Source organism: Sphaeramia orbicularis, chromosome 17 (assembly GCF_902148855.1).
Source record: "Sphaeramia orbicularis chromosome 17, fSphaOr1.1, whole genome shotgun sequence".
Lineage (NCBI taxonomy): Eukaryota > Metazoa > Chordata > Actinopteri > Kurtiformes > Apogonidae > Sphaeramia > Sphaeramia orbicularis.
The window spans coordinates 37,039,231-37,053,221 of NC_043973.1; the positions used below are offsets into that span (position 1 = coordinate 37,039,231).

Genomic DNA, 13,991 nt, shown 5'->3' on the forward strand with positions numbered 1-13,991 from the left:
AAATGGCACTTATATTTCTTAAGACATTTCAGGTTGTTCGTGTTATTCACATTTTTACTGAAACTTTGTAGATGTAAACATTATCATCATGTATCTTTTTTCCATTGTTATTATTTTACTGGTCTGGCCTACTTCAGATCATATTAGACTGAATATAAAATGTGGCCCCTGAACTGAAATGAGTTTAAAAAAATGAGTTCACTTGCTGCCTAATATATCCCACTCACTGACAGGTCCCAGTGGAATGAAATAATAAAAACTAAATTCACTTTTCTGCATACTGTTGGTGCACCCATTTACAATGAATGTTGGGAAGGCACACGATATTCACTGATATCAGACACTAAACCCAAATGCAAAAACAATTTGTCTCTGTAACATGTTTTTTCTGACGAAGTAAGTAGTAGAAATTATAGACATTTATGTTGAAAAGTAGGGAGGAAAAACTAAGGACTATATAATCAAGTAAAGTGCAGATATCTGATTGCACTTGTTTGCCTCCATTCTCTGCTGGTAACAGGAAACAATGGATGGAATTAACATATTGTGGAAGAATGTGATTTTTACAGCCACTTCCTGAGCTTTTAGATGTGTTCTGCTTTTGAAAGGCGGCAAAGATGGACTTGTACTTACAAAGCCCAGTCAACAGCGATGATGAGAGTAATGTCATCAGTGGGCAGACCCACAGAGGTCAGCACGATCACCATGGTTACGAGTCCAGCCTGCGGGATTCCAGCTGCTCCGATACTGGCCGCCGTGGCAGTGATGCTGGGAAAACACACAAGAGTAAATAATGGTCTGAATCTATTCACGCCTATCACTGCTATGACATAACCACCTCATCACATTTATAAGCGCTAACACAAATTATTTTACTTCAATGTGATAACTGTCACAGAAAGTGTCAGTGAAGTGTCAGAGAAATATCACACTTCCATCACTATTTCCACTGTTTTCAGCTGTGATCAGTATTTTCTATTTTTAGGAGGATAATTTAGTAATTGACACTGTATAGTTATTTTTATTCACTTATTTATTTTATGTCAAATGTCTCCTGTACCATTTCGATTTAAGGTAAATGGAATTTCATATTTTATTTGTGTTCCATTGTGTAATGCTAATAAATGTGTGGTACCAGACGTGTATAAGTTATTATTATTATTATTATTATTATTGTTGTTGTTGTTGTTGTTGTTGTTGTTGGCTAAATTCAAACTGATTACCCTACAGATTTGCCTAATCCTAAAACATATTTAAAAAAAATTATAATAATAATGATAATTAGCCGAAGATCAAAACACACTAACTAACTGTAGGATTTCGTTACAACACGGCATAATAACTCTTTTTAAACTTTGGTCATAAACCCAGTATGACTTTGCAAATAAATCTCATTTTACACTTTCATTATAGGCCTGCTGAACATCACAGTTTATTTTGCACCCGTATTATCCAGTTTTTGTTTTTTGCTTTTTAAATCTAGCTCTGTTTTTATACTTATACTAATTAATTATCTATATTTATAGTCATTAGAATATTCATCGAGACGCTTATATTGGCAAATTGGGAAAATAAGAAAATACTTCATTTACATAATAAAGTATTAACATTTTATTGTATTAATTTATTGTGCACTCAGTTTATGTTTTCATGGTGTCTCTACATCTTCAGTGATATACACTACTTAGACAAAAATATTGGGTCACATCACACTGTCTATTCCTGTTGATTTAAAATATTACCATGATAAAAATGTCAGGTGTTACCATAATTACCACGATAAATGTCAAATCCAAATTTGTTTTGCTATTAAAGGCTGAGTTTTTCTCCTGAGTGAGAGTTGAAGAAAACAGGCAGTTACTGGTAATTTTAAAAAAATGATTATTTATAGTCATAATGTGTTATTTCAGAAATCTAGACATGGACTATTAAAACAATTAGAATGATAAAAACACTTCCCCTATGACCCTCGAGAATTTAAAAATATTCACAGAAAATAATGAAAGAATGAAAAGTGTTGAGAAAAAATAAGTAAAAACCAACTCTGAAGCATAATAATAATAATAATAATAATAATAATAATAATAATAATAATAATAATAATAATAATAATTTGATTCCTTTTAAAGGATTGATATTTTGGTTTTTTAAAAACAGAATTATGCATTTTAAAGCATGTCCCTGTGGTCTACATAAACTGTAAATGCTCTGCTTGGGTCTGAATTCTTCATTAATTCAACTCCACAGGTCCATCTTCAACCCTTTTTTGAGCACTGGCCCTTTAAATGCACATGAGCCACTTCAGGCCCCGCCCCCTCCAGATTGTTGGCTGTGCTGCTCTGTCCCGTTCAACCAACAACTTTAGGTAATCGGCTTGAAGTTTGGACATATTTTCAGTATGGACTACAACCGCTGCTGCTGACAAACAATTATGGCGTACTGGAGAAACGTTCGTCAGAAGTCTTGACCACATATGTACAAATGTCATGACATAACTATAGAAATTAAGAAGGAATTAAAACAGATTGTAGAAATTTACTCGTTTTTGCCAAAAATTAATATAAAGATAGTTTTGCAGCACGTGGAGGGTTCAAATTCAAATTTATGAACTATTAGGGCCCAAATACACAAATAAATGAACCAAAGACTAATAAAAGTGGGTTTAGCAAAATATGAGCCCTTTAAAGTTTGACATTCAGTATAAACATCTGACATCACAGAGCTAAACATTAAATAGTTAATTTTTCCTCTAAACTCGGTGACCCACTCAGAACAAGTCTGTGACCTACTTCTGGGTCACAATGCATCAGTTGAAAAAGCAGGTTCTCAAGCATATATTATAGATATCATATCTGGATGAAATTCTGTTCAAGCATCTATATGGATCAGAGCTTCACATATTGCCTCTGCAAATGTCATGGATATATAAAGGATGCATAAGCTTACAAAAGATTAGATCTTTACAGATACTGATCCTTTTTGTCTGGCATTGAGATGCAAATCACCAAGTATTAAAAAAAACGGATTGAAGAAATGGTAACTATGTGACATGTTGAATATTCTATGTATCATATGAAGCCTGCAACTCACACAATATGATATAAATGAACAGAAATGAACAAAAAAATGACTAAAATATCATTAGTGCGTGTTGATTTATCAAAGAAATATCACACTTTCATCACTATTTCCACTGTTTTTACTTGTCATCAGTATTTTCTATTTCAGTTTCTATTTCTTGCAGGATAATTCAGTAATTGACACTGTATAGTTATTTGTATTTATTTCTTTATTTGTTTGTTTTATGTCAAATATCTCCTGCGCCAATTTGATTTAAGGTAACTGGAATTTCACATTTTATGTGTGTTCCATTGTGTAAAGCTAATAAATGTATAGTACCGGATGTGTATAAATTATTATTATTGTAACGTGAGGGTTCGTTGGCGGTTAATAGTTCATTCTTTATAAAATGAGACTGCAGGATGGAGACAATGGAAACAGTGCTTTACTTTACACGTACCTTAACAACAACCACAACACTTCCTGAAAACACATATCACATGACCGAACCAGCCAATCAGGAACTAATAGTTTCTAGATCGGTAAATGTTAAGTGATTTAGAAAGGCACATTCAACAAGTTATTTTAGCTGTTTATAGACAACAAATGAAAATAATTAAATGTGTATATGTGTAAATAATTATTATACAACATAAATGTAAATAGTTATTTGTGTAAACACCGTCAATATGTTTTTTTTTAACAAATGCCTGAATTAACTTATTCCTTGTAATTTACTCCATTGTTAAACCTTACATTCCTTCAACATAATTTTAACTTCTGAGCCTTACATTATTATTATTATTATTATTATTATTATTATTATTATTATTATTATTATTATTACTGCAAATCACCAAATATAAAAAAAAAAAAAACGGATTGAAGAAATGGTAATTATGTGAAATGTTGAATATTCTATGTATCGTATTAAGCCCGCAACTCACACAATATGATATAAATGAACAGAAATGAACAAAAAATGACTAAAATGTCATTAGTGCGTGTTGATTTATCAGAGAAATATCACACTTCCATCACTATTTCCACTGTTTTTCACTTTCTATTTCAGTTTCTATTTCTTGCAGGATAATTCAGTAACTGACACTGTATAGTTATTTGTATTTATTTCTTTATTTGTTTGTTTTATGTCAAATATCTCCTGTGCCAATTTGATTTAAGGTAACTGCAATTTCACATTTTATTTGTGTTCCATTGTGTAACGCTAATAAATGTATAGTATCAGATGTGTATAAATTATTATTATTATTATTATTATTATTATTGCAAATCACCAAGTATTAAAAAAAACGTATTGAAGAAATGGTAATTATGTGACATGTTGAATATTATATGTATCGTATTAAGCCCGCAACTCACACAATATGATATAAATGAACAGAAATGAACAAAAAAGGACTAAAATGTCATTAGTGCATGTTGAAGTATCAGAGAAATATCTCACTTCCATCGCTATTCCACTGTTTTCACTTGTGATCAGTATTTTCTATTTCAGTTTCTATTTCTTGCAGGATAATTCAGTAACTGATGCTGTACTCTGAACAAAAAATGACTAAAATGTCATCAGTGCGTGATGATTTATTTAGAAAATGGACAAGTGGAAGTAGTTCAGAGGAAAATAAGTGAGCGCGTGAAGCACGAAGCACGAAGCCTGACTGACCACTGACCGACGGGGGAGGGTGGGGGTGGGGCTGGGGGTGGGGCTGGTGGGGTGGAGGTTATGGTTAGGATGCAGATGGAGCAGCTCCATGGTCCGGAGCCAAACGGCACGGGAACAGGCCACAGCGAGAGGGAAAAATGATTATAATTCTGGTGTGACAAGGGACATGAGTAATACAGGTCATATGGGTTTTACCGCCAAGGGATTATGGGGGAATGGGCACACGCTGCAGCCATGAGGGGAGGTCTGCTTAATGTTATTACAGTAGGAAATGTCATCAAATCAGAGCAGGGAGGGGGCTGCTTTTGGACCTGGACCCGCTGTATACCTGTGATTGGAAGGTAGATAGAGTGATGGAGTCGGAGGCTGGAGTGGACGCCTGTGTTTTTATCTGTCTGTCTGTCTGTCTGTCTGTATCCCCAGGGCTTCCAGACTGATTTAGCAGAAATCAGATCAGACTAAGAAGCTCATATGAGGCGTAATCTGTGCGACATTTACATATATGTGTATCTAGTAAATCCCATAAAATTTGTTATTAATTCAGAATTAAACTAAAAGTGTGATGTTAGATTAATTCACAAGTATGCATGCGCCGTTTGACCCACATGAGATTTGTTTATTTTCTCACATTTTGTGGGGTTTCTCCCACTTTGCAAGAAGTGATGAGATATGAGGTAAAGAAGAGCTCCTCCAGTCCACCATGGTAAATGAAGAATTCTGTTTTACTGCTGCTTTCGTTTGCAGCCCACAGGTGGATCTCATAAAGTTTTATATGTGTTTAACATTTCATTATCCCCTTTGTTTAAATAAGAAGCATCATGAGTTTCATAGTTAATGAAATGAAACATCAATCACACACATTATCACATTATCTTATCTACTAATTTATGCCATTGTCTCTACAGGAAATATCTTGATTTATATAAGGGAAGATAGATAGATAGATAGATAGATAGATAGATAGATAGATAGATAGATAGATAGATAGATAGATAGATAGATAGATAGATAGATAGATAGATAGATAGATAGATAGATAGATAGATAGATAGATAGATAGATTGATTTACATAATATTTACAGCTAGAATACAACTACAGTCTACTCTCGTTATACCGCCAACTTCCGTTCACGGCCAAATTGGCGGTATAGCGAAAATGGCGTTACAACGGGTTGCGTCCATAATGTGCATGTCTTTACTATATGATGTCTATGCTGCCTCCGTTAACCCGTTCTAATTGCGTTTCTAAATAAATCTTGATTCTGTTATGTTGTAAGGGATCATTTAAAGTGGGGAAACATTTTAAGCATTATTATACCGTGTCGGGAAATGACACCCCATCATCTTGAGGCTTTGGCTTAATCCCACGTCCTCTTCCCGACATCCTGACCTACTGAGTGTTCTGCGATAAATGAACGGTGGCCGTTCCGTAGACCTACTAGTAGCTTGTCGCGATCAGCGTCTGGCGCGTTTGTTTCAGTGCATTGTTAAAATTTATGTGTACTCGATGGCAATCACGCTGGCGGTATAACGGTCGGGAAATCAATGGTATAAGTGTTGTTTGTGCATGGAACTGGGCTGGCGGATGGCGATAGGCGGAAATGGCGGTAGCTAATGGAATAATGCATTGGGGATTTTTGTGCAATGGTTTTGGTCGGCGGTGAGCGAAAATGGCGGTATAACGGCGGGCGGTTTAACGAGAGTAGACTGTATCAATGAACTGTACAAACCAGCAAAACTGAACAAACATATGGCAAAACACACGAGTAGAACACTACAAAACAGCACTATCACTGTTATATACAGTTATTTACAAGAATTCACCACAAAAATCTCACAAAAAACACTGCTAAAGTAATAAAACTCTTCCATCTCTCTCTCTCTCACTGACTGCATTCTCCTGCTCTCTGCTCCGCCCACTTCCACCCCTCTTCCCCGGCCAATGCAGACCTCTGCCCCAATGATAGATAGATAGCCTCTTTATTGTCATTGCACATGATGATACAATGAAATTTAGTTTGACAACAATCCCTGTCATGCCAGATAAAAGTATGAATACAAACAAAATAGACTTAAAATATAAACTTATAAATATTATGAATTTATCAAGTTAAAACAGGAACATGAGAAAAATACGTAAATGTGCAGAGAAACGGACAGAAGGCCTGAAGGTGTGAAGACATTCTGTCCTTTTCTCTGTACATTTACATATTTTTATTTTCTGTCACATGTACATGATCCCAAACTGAGAAACTGCAGAATAGAATAGAAAATACCAGAACAAGGTAATGAGATATAAAGTGATTTTATGATATTTTGTTACAATCAAATATTCCAACCTGAAATGCCTAAACCACAGTTGCTAAATGTATCTACGTTTGTGGCCAAAAGTTTTGGTAGTGATGCAAAGTGACTTTTTGAATAGTCTCTAACATTTAGAAAATGCTTGTAATTGCAGCAAAACTGAACTGCTCAGTGAAGCTTGTGAAAACAAAATTTGTGTCAGTGCCAAAACTTTTGGCCATAGCAACAATGTCATTATGCGATGACATACTCTGAAACTTTCAACAAAAAACATGTTTTGAGAAGTACTGAAAGTTTGTAGCACTTCAAAACTAAAAGCACTTGAAGTCTGACTCACAAAAGGAAACATTATGTGCTGCACAGTAATAGCCCTCAGCCAGAATGGACAGACAGACGGACGGACGGACGGACAGACGGACAGACAGACAGACGACAAAATGATTACAATACCCCTTTGGCCCCAAGTTGGCTGAAGGATAAAAATGAGAGGCTCTTACATACACATAAAATCCTTCTTGTTATCTCAGTTCTAAAGTTCTCAGATATGTGGCTCAGGAGGTAGAGCAGGTTGTCCAATAGCCAGAGGGTTGGGGGTTTGATTCCTGCTCTGTCCTAGTTATGTCCCATTCTGTCCTAAGGCAAGACACTTCCCCCACCTCCCCTCCAGTGCTACTCACCCTAGTGTTTTTTTTTTTTTTTTTTTTTTTGATCCATGATTTTTATTCATTTTCAGTTTTTCAAACCTACAAAAAGTCAGACAAACACTGAGACATAGAACAGAGGAATAAGACACCACAAAAAAAAAAAAAAAAAAAAAAAAAAAAAAAAGTTCTGCTACCGCTGCCACAATAATTCTAGCAAATTAGGTGACTGGTATTATTAAATACTTTTGTATTATTACAACAATTATTATTTTCCCCCTCACTCCCCCCTCTCCCTTTCTCACTTTCATTTACACCCCCCTCTCCCCCTTTTCCCATCACCCCTAACCAAGCTATATGGTTTAGTTGCTATTTACATTAATGATCTTTTTCTTTGTAATATGACGTTGTTGTTGTTGTTGTTGTTTGTCAATACTCTGTCATTGTTGTTGTTTTTGGTTTGTTTGTTTATTTGTTTGAGTTTCCCTTTGTTTATGTGTTGTTGTTGTTTTTCTGTCCACATTGTCTTGTTAACTATCACTAATAAAAAAAAAAAAGTTCCACTATGTAATTACCCAATCACTTTGTACACAGAACACATTAACCGCAGTCCAGGTGCATTGTCAGCTGTTCTACAGAAGAAATAAAAGGATGCCATACCACATTAAACTTCCACATTGATCCATTCAATGTGTATCTAATCTTTTCCATTTTAAGAAAAAACATGACATCACATATCCATCAGCCAAAGGAGGGGGGGTTTGTCATTCTTCCAATTTAAAAGAATGAGTCTCTGTGCTAAAAGGGAGGAGTAGGCGATACTATTTATGTGTGGCCTTTGTAGATGGAAATCTTCTGACGGTACGCCTCACACTGGTGTGTTTGTTTAACCCTTTCATGCACGAATTATGAGAACCTTAATCAAAAATTTTTCCTGAGTGTTTTTATTCTTCTTCAGGCATGAAAAAAACAATACGACTGAAAATTTTCTTCTGAAAAATAAATTTTAAAAAATAAAATATAAATAATTTTTAAAAAATTAAAAAATACATTAAAAAAAATAATAATGAAAAAAAAAATTCTTATGGACCTATTTTTCATGAAGTTGCAAAAATGTCCACTCAGCTGGACACCACACGTTTAATTTTTGACGCACAGGAACATGTATTTATTGATAAATTGTGTGAAAACTATGGGGAGGGCTTGTGATTCTGGGGGTTTATGCTCAGAAGAGATCTACATAATGTTACCAATTCATGTCAGAAAAGATATGTAGTGTCTTAAAACTTTAATAAAGATATGTGTGGGAAAAAAAACCAAAACAACAAAAACAACAAAATCCATGAATATAGAAGAGAAAAGCTGTAGAATAGCTGTCCACTGTAGAGACCAGTGTGCATGAAAGGGTTAAAAATTATGTCTTCAAGAATGCGTTGTTGTGATTATCAGTTTATGTCGCTTTGAAATGAAGAGGTTTGAATCACTGCCTTCAAGGTTATTAAATGTTCTGAACATGCATTTATATGTAAGTTCTCTTTTCTGATGGTTTATACTGTAGGTAGGACATATTGTGATATGGCTCATGAAAACAAATCACAGTCCAAGTTTTCCACAGGGTGCTTGCACTTTATCTAACTAAGAAATTCCAGACTTTTTCAAAACTGTGATTCCCCCCCCCCCAGACCCTGACTTTATGTGCTTTTATACTTCATGCCTACTTTTTTGGTTGAGATTGTACCTGTTGTGTGTAGTAGAAAAGTTCATTTTAATCCTTTCATGCATATTGGTCACTACAGTGGACAGTTCTTCTCCAGCTGTTCTCTTATATTTTCATCGGTTTTGTTGTTTTAGTTCTGTATCAGCCAACACAGTGGACGCTTATGCACCATCCCATACAGTGACGTTCAGACCATTACTGTAACTTTGCTGTTCTTGATAAATCTGATCTGCACTAACATGTTTGAGTGTAAATCAATTGCTAGTAAAAATTGGGAATATGATAAAATGCAAAAATCATCAGATTACCTGCATTAAAAATGTTTTGATTTTGTATATCACTTTCTGATATTCAAAAATTAAACACATGGTGTGCAGCGGAGTAGACATTTTTGGAACTCCATAAAAAATAAAGAAGGTAGATTTGTTTCTTTATTGCTTTAACCAAAAAAAAAAAAAAAAAAAATTCATTAAAAAAAAAAAAAAAAAATCAATCAAGGAAAAAAAGTGTTCAAATGCAATTTTTTGGATCGTATTTTTTTTTTTTTTCCATTCAAACAGTTTTTTTTATTGTTTTTTTTTTTTAGTTAAAGCAATAAAGAAACAAATCTACCTTCATAAAAAACAGGTTTATTTAAAAAAAAAAAAGTCAATTGCATTGTTTTTTCATGCCTAAAGAGGAATAAAAACACTCAGGAAAAAAATCTCGACTATGGTTTTCATAATTCATGCATGAAAGGGTTAATAAATGTATGAATGAATGAATGCATAATTTGCTGTAAATTATGTTTTACAGACAGAAACGTTTTCACGACATATGAAAATCACAAAAGTGCATTGATATCAAACAAGTTTCACTAGAATCATTCCAATACTGACCAGTTAGTGAAATCATATCGTTTTTTTTTTTTTTTTTTTATATATATATACACTTTCCTCATGTATTTCTTATCTTACAATATTATGTGCCTTGTGTATACTCTAAAATTCAACTGTGAGAGAAGCTTTTTTCCATACTTTATGAAGACCTTCACACAATATTCCAGACTTTTCAAGGTCTGGACAATAGCATTTCAAAATTCCATACTTTTTAAGACTTTCAAGATCTGCACAAGCACCGTTTCCAACATATGAGCCTGTGTGACCTTTCAGTCTTTTCATCAGAAGGGAAATACTCTATTATAGGTGTGTCAAACATACGGCCCACCAAAGGGTCCAATCCAGTTTATGGGATGAATTTGTGAAATGCCAAAATTACACTAAAGATTTTCAACAATCACAGTTGTCAAAACCCCTGTGGTTCAGGGGTCACATACAGCCCATTTCAATCTGAAGTGGACCGGACGAATAAAATACTATCATAATAACCTTCTACTCAGTATAAAAAGTAGTTTATAAAAGTAAAATTACATAAAAATGGTTACATTTACAAATGATCCTCAAAAAGAAGGTGAATAACTTGAACAAATATGAAATGTCTTAAGAAAAATAAGTGTAATTTTAACAATGTTCTGCCTATTACTAAATGTTTTGTACACTGTAAGCCCAGACTTTGTATTTACTAAAATGCTTTAATTACAATGTACTTAAATGATTTAAGTTTTATTACATTACTGTAAAATGTTCAGTATATTCTACTAATTTGTAGACATAGTCAAAAGTACAAAAACAATTTAAGTTGAATGGATTTAAATCACTCAGTTTTAGTCCTGACCACACCTTTTTTTTTTTTTTTTTTATCTCTGCAGATCATTGTGGGTAGTGGGCATGTTGTAAATGTGTTATTTTTTTCTGTGCAGGGCTTCAGCGGGGTTGTGGTGTTAGTGTTAATTTAGACTTAATGTGTGTATGTCAGTGTTTATTGACCTTTTTGTGTTTGTTTTTGTGTTTTTGTAGAGCTGCACCATGAGTCAGAGCCAGAGGAAGAACAATGGCTTTCCTGTTCATCTCAAATTATTTCTGTTCAGTGTAAATATTTATGCTTTACTGAACTGAAAGCACTTCCTGTACTGGTAAATTATATTAAGTTAACTCCCTGCCTAATTTCCATCCATGCTACAATATATTAAATTTAATAATTATAGAAAGCAATTTATATTGCAGAAGATTATAATTTAAATCAGCTCGGAATTGAGTACAATGAACTGATGATATTAAGTTATAGATTATACGAAGCAATTGACATTGGAACAAATTTTAAGTTAAATTAATTTGGCATTTAGTGTGTTGGACTTAAAATAATTCCATTCAAATCAAGCATTTAAGTTTAATACACTCAAGTTTTCATTACTCATTACTTAAATTTTTTAAGGCAACGGGTTTAGAGTTGCATTACTTAAAAATTTCGGTGTAAATCAGTTTCAACTATTTTTTTGAGTTAAATTAACTTACTGGGGTTTACAGTGTACCTTTTTAGATCCACTGTGATCTGTAAATGTGTAAATGATAAGCTGAAGCCTAATATTGTTAAAACTGCACTTATTTTTCAAATTGTTCATGTTATTCACATTATTTTGAAGGATACTTTGCAGATAAAAACATTTTCATAATGTACTTTTGCTTTTTTCACTGTTATTATTTTACTGGTTCGACCCACTTGACATCATATGGGTCTGTATGTAGCTCCTGAACTAAAATGAGTTTGACACCCCTGGTCTATTACCTGGGGTCAGCTGAAGGCTACATTTATCCGGCCTTACCTAATTGTGATGATCTGCCCAAAGTCGAGCTCATAGTTATTCACTTGAGCGATGAAGATGGCTGCCACAGCCTCGTAGAGCGCGGTGCCGTCCATGTTGATGGTGGCCCCCACGGGCAGCACAAAGCGAATGATTCGCCGGTCGATGTGATTGTTCTCGAGGAGGCACTTGAAGGTGATAGGCAGAGTGGCAGAACTGCAGACAGTAAGAAAAGATAAGAACAGGAATCAATTTAAGACCAGAAATTGACCTCACACATAATATGATGGGTATAAAAACAACAGTGTGAGTATTTGGTGACTGAAAAAGCTGATACCGTATATACCTACACTCTAAGCTACACTTCAAAAAAAAAAAAAAAGAAAAAATTAAATCTGCACACTTGTATCCCTCAAAAATACATGCATACAGCTTCCTTTTGGAAAACTATGCACATTATTAAATCTAAAATAATCACTATAATTATTAATTACTTGATTATCAATTAAATAATACTGATTAATTGTTAATTACACAAGAGATATTCAAAGCAGAATTGTTTTATGTCATGACAGTTATGATTATTTTCTGTATGTTCATTAGTTTGTTTTACTTTTTTGTTTTTTATAAGTAGTTTCATCTTATTTTGAAAAAGTGACTAATTTTAGTTTAGCTTTATGTAGTTTTAGGCTTTGTCTTTCAGGTATTAACTAGTATTATTCATTGTTTACTGTCCATTTTATCCCTGTAAGAATATAATATAATATAATATAATATAATATAATATAATATAATATAATATAATATAATATAATATAATATAATATAATATAATATATAGATACATAGTATGCAGGACTCTATTACAACTAATACTAATAATAATAATGTATTTTTTTAATGGGCCTTTCAAAACACACAAGGACAGCTTACCAGGTGCAGTTTTTAAAAAAAATATTTTTCATATTTTTTGTTTTATCTAAAACCTTTATTGCTTATTTTTCTAAGGTGTCTCTGTGAAACTTTACACTTTACAGTAGTGAAACCGAACATGGTGAAGCTGTGAGGGAGTTGAGTGAAACTATGTCAGCACATGCAATTACAGAATGGTAATGTAACAACAACACTGTCAGTGAAAACACACACCACAGAAAAATGTGTGTGACCTTGGTGTTGAAGTCTGTGCTGCATTAGCGTTAAGTCATTCTAAGCAGTTCACTACTTTTATTTATGTACACATCGGGAAAAAAAACACCAAGTTCTGGACAGCAGGGCCTCAGTGTTGTGTGTATGGTCATGCTACTGCCCCATACTGCATTTTTATGTTTTCTGCAGTTATTCTATACACATGTAACAACACAGATCTACTCTTTGCGTAGGGTTTCTCTTGTTATTTTATCATTGGAGTGTTTTTCTGGATTTCATCTGTAACCATCTCAAGGTCCCCCTTGCAGTTCACTGAGGGAGACCCTAGTAAACCACGGCCCCCTGTATTAACCCATAAAGACCCAAATATCCACTGCGGACCAAAACCATTTGCTGATCTAAAATGTTTAATAACTTCTGATCCACTAAACCTATCAATACAAGTAAGCAATTGGTGTAAAATACAGTTTGTCATCTTTTCATGGTCATCAGATATGACCCATTTGGACGTTCAGAGGCTCCGTAGTGAACGTGGAAACACCGTCATCTTCTACAGCATTGATTCACCAGTAAAACCCATGGAGTTGGATCAATGACAGTGGATGGACACACTCAGTTTATGTTCAGTTAATGACAGATTTTACTGAAAACGACACTGTTTATTCAGTTTTCTCTGTTTCGGATATAAAAACCAGCTTTAATGAACATCTACATGATCAGTGAATTAAATATTGGAAAATACATGATGTTCACTTAAAAAAAAT

General features: G+C 33.9%; 1 protein-coding gene across 1 annotated transcript in view; it reads right to left on the reverse strand.

The window, feature by feature from the left end:
- The window catches only part of slc1a7a (solute carrier family 1 member 7a), a 114,503-nt gene that overhangs the window by 10,698 nt on the left and 89,814 nt on the right, over positions 1 to 13,991 (reverse strand). Inside the window, exons 8-9 of the mRNA XM_030160907.1 lie at positions 12,103 to 12,297; positions 634 to 768 (exon numbers count right to left, since the gene is read on the reverse strand). Of these exons, the coding sequence (XP_030016767.1) occupies positions 634 to 768; positions 12,103 to 12,297 (330 nt within the window). The remainder of the gene's footprint in view (positions 1 to 633; positions 769 to 12,102; positions 12,298 to 13,991) is intronic.